The sequence below is a fragment of the Acipenser ruthenus genome, chromosome 19, assembly GCF_902713425.1.
Source record: "Acipenser ruthenus chromosome 19, fAciRut3.2 maternal haplotype, whole genome shotgun sequence".
NCBI lineage: Eukaryota > Metazoa > Chordata > Actinopteri > Acipenseriformes > Acipenseridae > Acipenser > Acipenser ruthenus.
This window is the reverse complement of record NC_081207.1, coordinates 27657034-27673781: the sequence shown is the minus strand read 5'-3', so window position 1 is coordinate 27673781 and position 16748 is coordinate 27657034. Positions and strand designations below refer to the sequence as shown.

The following is a 16748-nucleotide window of genomic DNA, read 5'->3' as shown; positions in this document are numbered from 1 at the left end:
TTTAAACAACCATCATGTATTTGTGAGGATTTACCATCACTACTTACCGTCCAGTATTATTATTATTTATTTCTTAGCAGACGCCCTTATCCAGGGCAACTTACATTTGTTACAAGATATCACATTATTTTTAAATACAATTACCCATTTATACAGTTGGGTTTTTACTGGAGCAATCTAGGTAAAGTACCTTGCTCAAGGGTACAGCAGCAGTGTCCCCCACCTGGGATTAAACCCATGACCCTCCAGTCAAGAGTCCAGAGCCCTAACCACCACTCCACACTGCTGCCCTTCATATGCATAGCCTAAGTCTTAGGCAATGCATGCTTTTGTGTTGATGTCGTGCATTATAAGGCTCTGTCTCAGAATGCTGCAGTAGTGCCACATATGGGTGATTTATTTCTCACAAAATGCTTCCAGTTGTTACAACTAAGCTATGGAGAGGCGGAGAAGACAAGCTAAAATAAAAAAGTAAAGCATTTATTGTGCCTTTAATTCACATCCATATCAATAACATGACCTGCCTCCACTTGTTTAGCAGCGTTGGTTCATGCCTCATCACTGTAATGTATTTCACTCAGTATAATAATAATCCTCCTTGCTCTCTTCAATACACAAAGTACCCTCTCCTCTGCACTGTCTACTGTACCATCTGTGTGCGCATTCTGCCCCTGTGCTTTGCAGCCTCCATTCCCTGCCATGTCAAATTCACCCCTGCAGAGAATTTTCATTACCTACTTTATGAAAATGCTTTTCCATAAATAAATTTGAAGTCATAAACGCTTATGCATTCAACATAGCTTGAAACCTGCTGCTGGTAAAGCACAGTGGAGCGCTTCTCATCATGAAAAGGTTTTTTTGATGATTTTATTTATTTAGTTGTTTATTTAAATTACGAACATGAAAGATTAATTAAGCTGTCAGAAGATCCTTTCAACATCATGGAGATTTCATGCCCTTTAAACTATATACAGGCAGTGAACTTATGATGACCATAATACATGCACTGTCCTTTTTGTAAGAGTGAATTGTCAACTGGTTCACAGGTAGATTCATCTCGAATGAATTGCTTAATAGAACAATTAGTCAGTTTAATACTAATATATTTATTAAACTTCAATATTTGCATACAATACAAAAAAGGCATTAATGCACCTTTTTCAGAGACAACAGAGTGTAGCAGTCTTTTCTTCATCTGGTCTAACAAAGAGCTCTAAACAAGCCGTTTTATACTTAAACTGCGGTAACATGATTCTTCTTCTTCAAAAAAAATGTTAACTGTTTCTCCAGCACAGCTTCCTCCTGTACTTTTCTTGGTCCTTCAAATAAACATGCCCACGATTCATGCATTTGACACACAGACACCCTGCTAATAAAATATATTACTAGAAGACACAGGAAGAGTACAAGTCACCGACACCCTCCATATATCATAAGCCAAATAAGGAATGTGTCCTTATCAGTAACTTTCCACAAGCTTGCCTACATTGAATCAGAGAAAATACACAGACAAAGCATAGCAACATATAAAACAGGAAAAACATTACAAAACAACACCTCATCTTGCAACAGAACATATCAGCTTAATGGAAGATATCACAAGTTTTACCAAGGGCTGTATTCCGCTGAATGAAAACAAGTAGTCAAAGTAGCTCTACAGCCTTGAATGGTTTAGATTCCACACTCACTCACACTAACTGGTTTTCTGTCAATAGGAAAATCCAGTTGATCTAGGGACAGCAGGTGAGTCGTATAGGCAGCTCTTTGTCTTGATACCTAGAAATAGATGTCTCAATCACATGCACATGGGAACTGTCGTTTCCAAAATACCATTCACCGACCTTGGCTTGCATGTGAAAGCCTCCAGCAAAGCCAGTGATTTCATATGTTTATACAGCCTATTTCTAACACCAGGCTAATGTTGGTGCTCTAACCCATGCTTGTCAGCCATCACACTCTTGAGATGCTGCTGTCTGCAGTGTTTAGCATGATTTTTCTAAATTCACAGTAGGATGGTCAGAACATGCCATAAAGGTGAGGACAAACAGATTCTATCTAGCTTTGCAGATGTTCCAGATATTGTTGTGAAGATTTGGTGCAAAAGTTTGTCTCTCGTCTTAAAATCATTTTTAATGTAAAAGTTTAGGAGAAACAAGGCAATCAATTTAGCCAGCAGGTGAGTGAGTCTTTCCTTTGGCAGCTGGTTCTACACCAGGCCCTGCATCTGAAGCCAGGCTACAGTGAGGCCTGACACAACTAAAAAAAAGATATCATCAAAACAAAATCTGTATTAGTGATCGATATGCTGCAACCTTGGGTCAAAAACTACAATTATTGATATTGTCATGCTTTTCATGTTTTGCAAATTTGTAACACCAGATCGCCCTCTTGTGGCATATGAAGGGGAATACTTAAATTGTGTTCACTGTACTGTAAAGAAAAAAAAAAATTGAACTAAATTACACAGTTGTTGAGCAATACCTCTTTCTTCATATAAAACCTAAATGGCTATATCTGTCTATCAGAAAATCATCTTTCTATAGCGTGAAGTCTCATGCCACAATGTTTTACAATTGCATTTAATAATGATCTTATTAATCGGAGAATAACAAACCTGTATCTTTCTATCTCCTGAAACATGTTCAATAAACTCAGTCTAAACCCTGGTTTGTTGCTAAGCAAGTGAAAAAATGAACAAACAGCCAATGTGTCTGTCATTGTATTCTGAGGAATACAGGTTTATATGCTGCATACTAGTGACAAGAAAGAAAGGAAATACGACCTTGACATTGTTGCTAATGATAAGATTGCAGAGAATGCCTGTATTTGATTAGTTAGCCTTGTAGAAGTAGTACTTAATGCACTTAATGCAGGAGTGTGTAAAAACGTATTTACAATCGGCAAATTAAATCCCCCGGATTCTTTATCTCTACTGAACCACCCTAACGGAAGCATGCTGTCATTGATCTGTACAAAACTTGGCATGGGAGGTAGATTGAGGAGGGAAATGCATTTGAGGTTTAATTGGATAAGATGGAACTGTGAGACTGTAATGTACTATTCATTAGCATCCACAAGTGGCCACTAAAGTACCCTGGTATTTCTAAAGCAACAGCGCTCTCCTCAGGTTAACACAAAAATGTGTCCAAAAAGACAAGGAACCACCTAGTGATGATTGTAGAAATTGGTAATTCTGTATTTCCCACACGTGAAGCACTACAAAGTAAATTATTAGGCTTCCATGCTAGCGTTTTTCCTCCCAAAACTTTAAACTGCTCCTGTTCGCACACGGTGTAACCAATCAACATGAATCTTGGCAGGTATCATCCCGTGGAGATTACAGCTCAGATGCCAAAAAATTGCGCTCCTGTGTCAACCAAGATGGCGGCCTGACGCATTTTTTGGAAAAACCTTTTAAAATCTTCTTCGGAACCGGTAAACCGATTAATCTGAAACTTTGCACATGTCATCAGCAACCAAACCCGCTTCAAGTTTGCGAAGCATAAATTGCAGCGTTACATTTTAATAGCACAATGGCTGCCAGCAAATTCACTGAAACACTCCCCAAACATCAAACTGCTTCTGTTTGAAAACCGTTTAACCAACTAACTCTGAACTTGGTAAGCATCATCCACTGTGTGGTCCAGTGGTTAAAGAAAAGGGCTTGTAACCAGGAGGTCCCCGGTTCAAATCCCACCTTAGCCACTTACTCATTGTGTGACCCTTAGCAAGTCACTTAACCTCCTTATGCGCCGTCTTTCGGGTGAGATGTAATTGTAAGTGACTCTGCAGCTAATGCATAGTTCACACACCCTAGTCTCTGTAAGTTGCCTTGGATAAAGGTGTCTGCTAAATAAACAAATAATAATCATCCTAGGGACAATGGAATTCAAATAGGGAAAAATTGTGTTCTTTTGTAAAACAAGATGGCCGCCAGACCTACATTTTTTTCTTAAATTTAAAACCGCTTCAAGTGAAAAATGGTTTATTTGATTCACTCCAAAGCATCATTCCCGTGTCAATACAATTGAGTTTTTAAAAAATTGTGTTTGTGCGTAAACCAATATGGCCACCTGGCACATTTCACCTTTCAAAATCTTCGGTCAAATGTAAAACTAGCTTATAACTCCTTACAGTGCACATAGGGTTATGGTTACTATACAACACATTTAGGAAACCATATATGCTCTATTCAAAAATTACCTTGATCGTGACCTTTGACCTCTCCTTAAGGTTAAATGTAAAATTAGCTTATAACTCCTTACAGTGTGTAGATAGGGTCATGGTTACTATGGTGTTTAAAGTTATAAAGCATTGTGACATAATGAACTAATGCATGTTACAGCTTGCAAAAATGTCCAACTGGTACTGAGCTTGGAAGCCGTAAAACTGCCTGGCAGTTCTAGTTATTATTATTATTATAATTATTATTATTATTATTATTATTATATTTTTGTTTTCCTCACTTTTGTGATGTTCCTCGAAAGAATATCTAGATGAATTTATCTTTTAAATCACTGACAATTTGACTATAATACCGCCTGTAGCGAATTCATGTCTTGACCTTGTAAGTCGCAAACATTTCTGGGTACAATCTGTAGTATTTCCTGCCCAACTCAAGTGATAACTCGGGTAACTCAGAAAAACATGGAAACACCACCTTTTTCACCAACTCGAGTTCTGGGAGAACTCAGGAAGGATCATTTGAAACACACCCTAATGAGATCCCAGGATGCAGCAGCTTCATGAGCTGCCTTGCTTTTGTATCAGACCCACTGCAATCCCTATGTATAATGTCCTTTATCTTAAAAACTACGCTCAATAAAACATTATCTATGAAGTTTCACCTTACTAAGTTTACCACGGTCAATTTGACCAGTACATTTGCAGTTTCTCCATGTTTACAGCATGGTTTAAATTAGTTAAGGCATATTGCTGGCAGTGGTGTTAACACTGCAGTGTGGTGATGAACAGAGACTCATGAGCAATCACTATAGCTACACACTGTAAAATCCCTGAGGTAATGCGTGCTTAAAACAAATAATTAGTCCCTGGTTGAAACAAAAAGCTGGACTGGGTGAGCTAGTGGACCAGGGTTCAAACTTCTGTAGTAAGCATATTATAAATTGTAGATAGTGCTGAATACAGAAACACCAAAAGATTCAATTCAATGACAAATGTTTATTCTGTATTACAATACTTTAGCTGAACAGATGACGCAGGGTCTGATCCTGCTATGACAAAAGTGCTAAATATATCAAGATAAATTATACTGGTAGGAAATTTGCATATATGTCTATCCAACAAACATAAACGTTATCCTAAAAATAAACTTTCTCAGCACTTCCATTTAGAAAAGGAGAAATGTGTTGATAACCACTAAACTGGAAAACTAGCTAAACCTGAAGTAATCAGATAAGAGGAGAATTGGTTCATATAATTTATCTCCCAGTTCTATGAACTACTAAAGCATATATTTGGAACTTACCACACACATTAATCAATACCACTGTTTCAAAGATGTAGCTCTGCTGTCTCAGTGATTAAAGGACACCTTTTTGCATATGAAAGCCTCACATACCCAATGTTATCTAAAGCACCTATCACTTTCTTTAAAAAAATCCCATATGAACAAGTAACAATGACTTTATTAACATAAATCAGTTACCACCGTTTCAAACATTTACCTCCAATGTCTCAATAGTTTTGACTAGGAGGATTTTTTTTAATGTTTTCAAAGACATAAAATGAGTTTAAATGAAATACAGGTAATGCACAATGGACTAAAATACAATTCGTTATGAACACAGCAAGGTTAGACAATAGGAAAGGGGAGAATAAAGAAAGACTTGTTTAAACAGTGCCGCACTTCAGTATTGCATTGAATTTTATAGTCCTTTTTGCAAACACTTTACCTGCAGCACAGTCAGGCCACATGGCTTTTGCTCTAGACTGATAGCAGCCTTCTCCCTATGTACAGTCCAGTTATGTTCTTTTTACTCCAAATGATATTAAATATGAATTAATTTCACATTAAAATACACGGTACGGATTGTTCGTTAAAAATTGTTTTGTGGCAGGATATAAAAATACAATGAGTAATAAAATACACTTGACTGTGTACTATACCTATTTTTATTCTGCTTAGCAAACCTTTCTTGTCTGCCAGTAAATGATCGCCCAAGACAGAAATGCAAGTCAGCAAGGCAGTCCAGGTTTACAGTTTGATGCAGAAACAACTTTTGCAGATACAGCACTTTAGATCAGATTCTTTATACTGTTATAGACTATACAGTTTGGGTAAGAGGTTGTACAGGATAATCTGTAAGCATGTCATTTCAGGGCAATGATCAGATCTTTTATTTGATCATGTAGGACTAACTGGTTCTCATTATGGTGGTGATGTGTTGTCAGGGGAGTGGAACTCAACACAATTTCAGAACGGGGAATTACTGACCTGGGATTTGACTTTGTCCTTCTTTAGGACATATCATTGCTGCTCAATAACATCCTAGTTCAAACAACATCCTGTGAATTGATTTGAAGGAAGTTTTGGGTGCCAACTCAGCTTTTTCCCCTGATTTTAGCCCCAACAATACAAACCTGTACTCTGTATTGTATCCACCAGTACACTTTTCTCCATCAGACTAGAAAATATGGTTAGGATAGCATATCAAAACAGAAACAGAATTAATTGCATCGTAGGGAGAACCGTTTTAAAAAGCTGATAAAAAATCCTACAGAAAATGGTTTCCAGAAAGACAACACAATTGCTCTGTCCTTCCCATTCTACTCAGAGCATGACCTCTTAATTTCCATTTTCAATCTGTGTAGCTGCGACTGCCAAAGAGGAGTGGAAAATATTGAGCCTACGTAAGCAGCAAACAGCCACCCCTGACAGAGCAAATCCTGTTAAAAAGTAATAGATTTGAATATATTACCACAACTTTCCTATTTTATTAAAGCACTGGTCCTCTTTGGATCCCTTCCTCAGTTATATCATAAAAGCATGCAAGTAAGCAAGACTGTGTCCTTGGGGAAAGCTCTCTGTAACGGTATTTTTCTTGATTGTTTGTGAAACTCAGCCATGCCTTTCAATTACACAGCACTTCAATACTAGTGCTGTATCTTTTTATTATCATCGGTTTTGTAATACTTTAAATAGCCAATATTATAACAAAGTAACACATTTGTTTTCATGCTCTGGTTATGGTTTTTGATTTATTCATGTTTTTATATTTTATGTTGCAGCTATTTCTGTAATGTCGTCATGTGACACTTCTTAGCTTTGTTGAAAATGGTTGATAATAGCCCCTTTGAATGTTTAGCAGCTGGTGGACAACATTTGTATTTCTTTTGAGTTTATGTTTTAAGATGTGTTAATATGGACATCCTATCTAAACCTGAACAGTGAATATTATTGTAATTAGACAGCAGTAGGTACTATTAATATTGTATTTTATGATTCCCTAATAAGCCATTTTTGCAACATTGTGCTTTGAGATAAAACTGTAACCAGCCTTTAGAATTTAAAAGGGCTTCCTGCTTAGAAAAAAACACACTGCACTGCTTTCTTTGCCTTTAAGCTATTTAAGCATATGTAATGCTCTTCAACTATACTTTCAAAGCTTAGTTATTCCTTATGCTCTTAGCTATTTACTTGTTGTAAAAGAGAATTGCAACAGACCTTGCTGCAAGAACCAGAATAACTAATACTAACCATCTGTCTTTGACTGATTACATTCACATGAAGAGCTGCGATTTCTTTTGAAATTCAAACCAAAGCTTAAATATATAATCTGTGTGCTTAAATTACTTGCCTTTTTGAAATGCACAATACTTCTAAATTTACTTTTTAGATTTTACAGGATAGAGAGAACAGCTTGTACGTAATAAGACCCAACAGCCTACACCTGTCGGATACATCGAAGAATAAATAACTCCAATTGAAGTATCACAGAAATGAGATATAAAGCAGGGCTTGAAACTGGGTTTCAGAAATAACAGGAACTACGATTATAGCTAATTATAACGGCATGACAATATCTTATTACCGTAGTAAACCTACAGACTAAAGTGTGACTTACTCATGCTGTGAAAAGTGTGATCAGTTCAAAAGCATATTTGGCAGGGCCTGATTGATCAAGCACCTGGCACCTTGTCATTTCAATAATATTCTGAAAACCAGGACTAGGTGCAGAGCTAGTGTGAGTTTCAAGCTCTGCTCTTAAAGTTTGTTTATGTAAATATTCTAGTGATACTGGCGTAAATTCAAAATAATGGAGATACATTGTAAAAAAAAAAATAAATAAATAAAAATCAGGATGGGATCTACTGGGATAGTGAGCATTTTAACATCAGTTGGGTAGACCAATGCAGTTTGGAGTGAATTGCCCAAAAAACATTTTGCATAAATGGTATATAATGCCACAGACCTGGTGTTATAAAATGCTAATCTTTTCCCTTACCAAATCATGTATTTAATAAAACTAGCAAAGACATTATTACAAAAACAAATGTAATATGAGCAGGGTGGACCATCAGGTTAGCAGCATTCCTTTTGCATCTATTTGTATCAGTTTTGGTCTGATTCGTACATTATTGCTAAATAAAGAAAACTGCTTACTTTTGAGATGCTGTTATAAATACCACTGCTGAAAAAGTGCAGCAACTGGCTGAGAAGACACAGCTCGAGCAGTTGTGGTCACATTCTAATTTTTACTGTGCTACAAATTTCCCTTATCACCAACTCTGGAAATTAACCTGTGAAAACATGTGTGACTAAAAACTAAAACCAACAGAAACAGAATGACTGACAAAACTGACTATGTGGAATCTACATTTGGAGTAAATATAAAAAAAAAAGATTAACTACAGAAATCCCCAAATCTGTATACTCTGCCTTACTATTTAGATAACAATATACATCATTTGTATGAGAACACTGTATTTAGTATAAGAAACATTAACATTTAAATGTGCAATTATTACTGTATACGTGATAAAATCGATAATGGAATTTTATTTTACCAGCAAAACATAACTGAGCCACAGGATAGAAACCAGGTGCACTTAATTTTCCTACTGTCTTTCCATCTTCATTCTCCAGGGATCTCACTAATGAGCAGATGGCTGCTGCTGCTTGTCACCTCTTACCAGTGCAGGGGCCACAGGCAGGTGAAAAAAACCTGTTATAAAACAGATGGCTTTTGTTTGTAACTCAATTACAGCTGTAGCAACTGAAGGTAAAGAACTGCAACCCTACAGCTTTTAAACAGAACTCATAGGTGGAGTACAGTTATTAGCCATTGTGTTTCAAAAACACTGCTGGGGCGTCATGCAAATGAAACCAACCAGTTTAGCAACCAATAAAAAACAACTATGTTACACCATACAACATGCTAGAGTTTTTATTGAATTTGCTGTTAATTAATTTGTGAATCCAAGCGCATTGTCCTTTAATGGAATTGAATCCTTGAAAATAAAGGGATGCCCAAAAATCATACTCGATTGTCTTTGGAGGAATACAGTCGGCCACGTTATTACATTCAATTATTTACTGCAGTACACAGCAGGTAATTAAATGGGTAGAGTGAAGTATATTTTAAAACAATACAAAGGAGATCCAATATATATGTAATTAAATAAAGTGGCACATGTTGCCATATTTATCTAAGGTGCAACAAGGTTTCAAATGACATTTATTTTTATGAATGATTAAACCTTTTCACATACAAGACATGGAATTGAATTACTAATCTTTTTCCAAGTGCACAACACCACGTCTCTAAAAAGAGCGCATTTTCTGTACTTTGAGAAAGAAAACAAAAACAATGGTCTCTTAATATTTTGGCATAATGTATGTACAACAACATATTTTAAAATAGGATTAAAAAGTAAATATTTGACTTGTATACCATCAACATTTACCAGGTCGGAAATATTAAATATAAGTCCTATGCATCCAGGTGCATACAAAGTCCTCATCATCACCAGTGTCCCTGGAAAACCACCAGGCTGGCTTAACTGGCACTGCAACTCCTTCACACAGTACAGATCCAGTACTTCTGGGTCGCAATTCTACATAAAGGTCCACCGAGGTCATTCATGAGTTTCTGCAGGGCAGGGTCCCGAGTTGGGTCATTTCACTCCATTAACAGTCTGGTGGTTGTAAAATCAGCCTTTGATTGAGGATTTTTCTGTTTATTTCTGCCAGAGCCACAGAGAAGACAAAAGCCTTCTCATCTGAAAGACTGGCATATATGTCGATTTCTTTGTCTTGTTTTTCTGAGAAAAAAAAAACAAACAAAAAAAAAAAATAACACATACGTTAGAAAGAAAGTGACCTACAAATTATTCTTGAGAGAGACAGATATTTGTATTTAAAAAGAAATGTACCACTTATTGAACACTTTGTAGGTAGCTGGATTATTTAGTAACTGTGGGTTACCAGGTAACTGGGGATTTTAGCATTTGTGTAAACATATCTTAAATGAAGCACGAAGACAGACATTTACTGTGCAAGAATAATGGGAGACACTGAATCTGTTATATGGAATACGACATTTGTCACTGTGTAAACCCCCCCACTCCCAAATTATTATTATTATTTTTTTTTAATACAATTAAATTGCAGCACAATTAAAAATAGAAGCCTTTTGGAGCATGACAACATAGCTCCAGTACTTCAACTTGAAGTAGAACAGCAGGGCAAATGTTAACTACTCAGCACACCACACCCTTCTGCTCACTACCAAGAAAAACCACAGAGAGTTGCATCGTTTACATTTACCAGTGGGATCAACTCTCCATATTGCTAAGAAAGGGTTGGCAAAACAACTGCCAAATAAACACACCACTGGAATGAATAATCACTACAGAGAACTCCAATTTGTGTATCTTGCAACTATGACTCATGCTTTTAAAAGAATTGCATAAACGGAACACAGTACATTCTTAACTATCCACGGATATGACAAAGTGCAAGATGGTGTCAAATCCCACACCAGTACAGATCGACAAAGATCAGTGCCATTTAAATGATTAGATGTTTAATCTACTCTCATCAATAATCTACAAGCGCAATTAGGTATTTTAGACCAATTGGGTATTTTGATTCACGATTTGTTTAAAGACTATTTCTGGTGTTTCAATTACATGTGGTCTGGTATTGGAATTCATTCATGGTTTTAAAGCACTCCAACATTATATATCTTTTTTTTAAAAAGCATGATATAAAGTGTTGTAAATAAAAAGGCCCGATTTTCAAATGTCATGTATTCTGAGAACATGCTTTCAACTGCATTTTATGTAGCGTTTAATATGGCTTTTCTACATGGGAGTTCTGTTTCTCAGTTTGGTTATTTATTTTCATTTAAAAGACACAGGCGTTGTGTCTCCTGCAAGGCTATGCTTTTAACGTCTAATCCATTCATTACCTTTTTCTTCCTCGTGCTTCTTGCTTGACACACTTTTAGGCCTCCCCCTGCCTCTGCGAATGTGCTCGGAATGGCTGTTAGTCCTGGAGCGTTTCCTGTTTTCTAAATCTTTGGTTGCAGTTGAGTTAATCTTTTCCCTGCGTATTCTTTCTGTTCTTCTCCTCTTTGCATCAGATTTGTTATCTGTAAAATTAAAAGGTGGTTAATTACGAAAAGCCATAAACTTGGTTAGCCCTACGCACATACACACACACTATTCCATGGCACGCTGTTAAACTTCGACAATATACAAATAATAATAGTTTTCTGTGCCAGGATATCACTTCTCTGGTCTCATAATGAGATTACTTACACTTGGATTACGCCCATTTTGTTGGTTTCAGAATTACTGTACAGAACAAAGGGTAGGTTTTGTTAATTCCTGGTATTGCCAAATCTCTTTAGTAAAATATTTTATAGTCTACTTCCCTTTATTTCTGATGACTCGTTGAAAAGTCCTTGTTGAGTTGCTATAATACAATATATTACAATTAGGGTAAATAAAACAGTGTGTGTGTATATATATATATATATATATATATATATATATATATATACACACACACACACACACTTACAACAAATGACAACAAATGTCTGACTACCACATGGTCGTGCATTTTTGACAACTGATCCTTTTGTCGAATATGAAGTTCAGCACAAGACTGAAGAACTCATTAACAAGAAGAGGGTGTGGTCTAAACTCTCCATCAATATAATTTTTCGAGCATCTAAAATGTTTTTGTTATTAGGGAGTTTGTATTGTGCTCACGTGCACTCAACACAGCAGCTTGTAAAGTACAAGACAGGGTGTGCGTTGTGTTGCATTAACATACGGCTGTATTAATGCAACACAACGCACAAGCCCTGGAGTGTTATTCCACTTATAAAACAAATACAATTTAAAACAAAAAACAAAAAAAAAACACACATTTAAAAAAAATAAATAAAAAAGATTATGTATCCTTCCGCTGGAGAAAAAAGTCCCTCAAAACAAGGTTCTATTATCTGTTGTAAACATTAAACTGGAGGTTTTCAACGTTTCCACTGTAGTTAATTAAAATGAATGAACCATTCGTGCCGGTTTCAATCGCTCTGCAAACAGAGATGAACCAACCCACAATGTTTGCCTTGTTAGTGGCCAAGCATTTAAAAATGCCAATCATGTATTTTTGTTGACAATGAAAAGTAGGCAAAGACAACATTCACTATCCACGGATTACTACGCTGACCTGGAGAAGCGAATTCAAAAATACATGATTTGTATTTAAATGCTTGGTCACTAACAGGCTACATTGAGGTTTATGTCAGCACTGTTTACGGAGCGATTGAGACGAGCAGCATGGAGGCTAACATAACAAAACTGAATACTCTTGAGCAGCAGAATTACACACTGAAAATTTATTGTAGCAAACCATTTAAATTTTCAAGACAAACAAGTCAATTTCTTTAGGTTTCATCAAATCAATAAAAACACCAGCTGCAAATAATTAGTTTTCTTCGATTTCAGTAAGTTGTTGACTTTGTGTGTCTTGCTTTTTTTTCCCCCCAACTGATGTTTTACTTCTTGTAATTCTATGTATTTGTACAGGGTCATGTCTCCGAAAAGATGAAATGAATGTCACTCATTTTTAAAAACAATGTGTATATTTATTGTGAGTTTATGTTGTGTATTGATCATTTATTAATTGAACTGTGCTTCTGCAAAAAATTAATTCTGCCGTGCATTGTACTGTTTTGCACTGTAAAAATCCTCAACAGCCAATCAGTGTGCAGCATCCAAACATTCAGTTTTATAAATAAAGATTATAGCTGGACATTCGTAGCTCCTATTGTACTGGTACCTCATGGATGTACTGTAACCTCGACACACTTCAGTTGTACCTTCTTTCCTTTGCTGTCTTCCACAACAAAATCCTTATGGTCACGGGCGTATTCTGCCGGGGTTTTTGTGTGTTTACGCATTTTTTTTACATTTCGCCACAATTTGCAATTCCATTTTAAAATTCCATGAGCGTGTAAATACTTCCTAGCCTACTGCAATATAGCTTTAAATCTTGCGAGTAAGAACATATTGTTTTAAATCTCACAAATGTGTTATAATCCTCCAATAGAAATGTAGTAACGTGCTGCCACTCAGTAGTTGGGGCGGGTTTAAAGTATTCAGAATGCATTAATGCCAGATACAAGTCAAGAAGGAGGGACAACTGCACTGGAGAACCTTTTTTTTTCTTTTTTATAGGCATTTTAATTTATTTTTTTCCCCCACTGGGAAAGGGGTCAAGTCAACATGAATTGAGTAACCATTTCCAGTGCTTTAGAGATTCACCAATTTCAATTATAAATAAAATGTAGAGCAGAGAAGACACTGGTAACAAATTCTCTGCTTTTACAATGGAAACGCAGCATTAATTTATAATACATGTAACATTACAGTATCAGCTTTAAAAATAAATGCATTTCAATAGCTTCAATATTTTATATTATAAGCTAAAATTCTAAATGAACCAGAATAATTCAGTACTGTGAATTGCAGCAGCTTCTTGGTTAGCTGTGCATATTTAGTGGTTTGTATGTCCTGTAAATGCAGAACAGTGTTCACTAACACATTTGCCTGTATTGCATCAACCTCAGTATACCGAACATGCACAAAATAGTCTCCTTTCCAGAAAATTAAAATCAATAAATAAATATTTAGACATGTATCCAGTTCATACACCACCTACAATTCACGGCTCTGCAATTTGCTTCTAGGCCAGCATCAGACACAAGTACAGCTTTATCATATGGTGACCTCACAGAATAACTGGGATTGTAATCTGAGCTGCCCCACTCCCTTCAAAAAAAACATTCCAGCAGTAACACTAAGATACTCAATTACTAAAAGCTACCTATTATGTGTGATAAAACAATGTTGAAACCCAAAATTCAAAAACTGCTGTTTTTATGTAGTTAACAGATACCAAGAAATCTATTTTAGCATAAAAAGAACTGTGACAGTTTAAAAGGCACACTGGTCAAATAATGTCCAACACAATTCAATTAAAATTAAATATTGACATGACAACAATATCTGAATTCTAAGCACTGTTAGCTGGCCAATATCATTTTGGGAAGTACTGCTTCACAAAAGAAAAGGGATAATTTACATAATAAACTGGGAATGATAATAAATATCTAGTTACTGAACTGACCAGTTAAGCAATGCATCACTTAATTACGTTTAGATTGTTGTTATTACCAAGCTGTGTGAATATAGCATGGAAAGAACAGGTTTAATGGGCAGGAGTTGAGTGAGCAGGGCTTGAACCTAGAAGTAATTGCCCCCTCCCCCATCCCCTCCTAGCATTCACTCAAATATGGTTGTGAGCTCTTTTTGTCAAGTGCAAAATACTTGTAAATTTGAAAACTGGTGTCATATGTACCCATCAGAACAAACAACTAAATACATTAAAAAAGGGACTGTAGTAAGCAAAGTAACAATGCAGCACTGTACAGGATTATCAGAGACATTTCAGGTTCCACAATCCTTTAGAAATGACCAATGTTAGGTAAATACCTACCGGAATTTAGCAAACATGAACTAAAAACAAACATGCAAAAACTGTAGTTACTGCTTTCAGTACAAGGCCTGTTTTCAAAACCAGCCTTTGCCTATCCCAAAGTATTAATAAATTCATGAGCCATAATACTGTTTCAGAAATAAAGTAATAGGTCAGGCCTGGTGGGGTGAGTCTGAAAAACTTAACTGAGACTTCACTGAAAAAGTAGTATTAAAATACAGTGTCAGGATTTTATATAAACAAAATGTATGTATCTTCAAGTACAAAAGGTTAATTAATATTGGCAAGCATCCTCTTTGAAAAAAATAAATATATATTTATGTGCCTAACCTGGCAGTAATTGTTGGTTTTAATTTTAACATTTTGGATTCAACACCACAGGAATGATGAATTACCTATTGATGACGATTTCTCTGCTTTTTTGGCATTTAGAAGTTTCCGGCTAATGAACACATAGCCACAGGGACACCCTTTGCACGCTACAGGAATCTAATAAAAGAAAACAATATGTAACATTTACACAATACACAAGTTATTTGAAACACTTTTTCTAGATACCGGTTTTACACTCCTCGTTTACAACAAAAGGGCAGGAAATATAAATACAAAAAAAATGAAAAATAAATAAATAAATAAAAAAAAGAAAAGCCAAATGGTTCATTTTATGACGACCCACACGTTCAATAAATACATGAAGCTACATTTACATAACTTAGCTTTCAAACGGATTTTACTGTATCTGACAAAGTAAAGTTAACTCCATCAGTTTTTTATTAAAATCAAAGACATACAAGACGTATGGAACGTACATATAATTGTATGTTCTGGCCATTTTAAATACTGGTACACAAAAAAATAAAAATAAAAAAAATAAAAACTACTTGTTTTCTGATATACCAAGAGGTATTTTGCAACAAACTCCCCCCTAAAAAAATTTTTAATCTCCATAGAGCGTTGAATACACCGCCCGACTCAATACATCTAAGTTACATTCTTTCCCTGAAATGTGATCTTCGACTATATTAAAATGTCACATTGTTGACGTAGACTTTAAAACAGATCTCCCCAGACAAAAACATAAATATCTCAGGATACTGGTTTGTAACGATAGGGAAACCAAAAGAGTTACGATGTAAAGTTTCCCTCTAGTTCAAACACGTCCGGTTCTACACAAAATTAAATAACGTAAAAGGAAACTTTGTAACATACTCGGTCTAAATTAAAAACAGCCCCAAATAATTTTCTTATATAAAAACAAAACAAAAAACACACAGGGACTCAGCATGCATCTGTTCTGAATGGAAACCTTTATCACACCACTGCCTCAGATACATATATCCCACAATGAATTTATTAACACTGACCATTTTAACATTATTCAAAAAGTAAATAATTACAAATATATATATATATAAATCCTTACCTGTTGATCACACTCTGGACACGATTTGGTGGCCATTTTTACTTTTTTGGCTTTATTTCCAGACATGCTTACTGCTCCCTGTGCGGCAAATTTTATAAATAAATTGTTTAATCCAGCGATATTGTATTCAGTAAGCAGCACTGAAAATTCAGCCCTGCTTTTCTAGTCCAAAAAAATAAAGTGCAGCTGACTCGACCCCGAGCACTCTCCAGAACACCAAATCGGCAGCAAGCACACTGCCGGATTGCGCATGCGCTTTTCTGCCTGATAGTTTCCTTGCTTTTA

At 35.8% G+C, this 16748-nt stretch overlaps 2 protein-coding genes across 2 annotated transcripts in view; both read right to left on the bottom strand.

Moving 5' to 3' along the window:
• The window catches only part of LOC117424615 (vacuolar protein sorting-associated protein 35), a 198878-nt gene that overhangs the window by 46842 nt on the left and 135288 nt on the right, over positions 1–16748 (bottom strand). The gene's annotated exons all lie outside the window — the stretch shown is intronic.
• On the bottom strand, positions 9385–16738 carry LOC117424352 (UPF0547 protein C16orf87 homolog). The gene is made up of 4 exons (XM_034040601.2): positions 16464–16738; positions 15436–15529; positions 11439–11621; positions 9385–10287 (listed from the first exon to the last, which is right to left on the bottom strand). The coding sequence occupies exons 1-4, from the start codon at positions 16527–16529 to the stop codon at positions 10154–10156; spliced, it is 477 nt and encodes a 158-aa protein (XP_033896492.1). The 5' UTR covers positions 16530–16738; the 3' UTR covers positions 9385–10153.

Bases quoted from the DNA above. Each gene is read 5' to 3' on its own strand.
- LOC117424352 (XM_034040601.2), bottom strand. From the start codon at position 16,529: ATGTCTGGAAATAAAGCCAAAAAAGTAAAAATGGCCACCAAATCGTGT. The intron at 15,530-16,463 runs GTAAGGATTTAT...TTCTTTTATTAG, and splicing joins GTCCAGAGTGTGATCAACAG to ATTCCTGTAGCGTGCAAAGG. The intron at 10,288-11,438 runs GTAATGAATGGA...TTTTTTTCTCAG, and splicing joins GAAGCACGAGGAAGAAAAAG to AAAAACAAGACAAAGAAATC.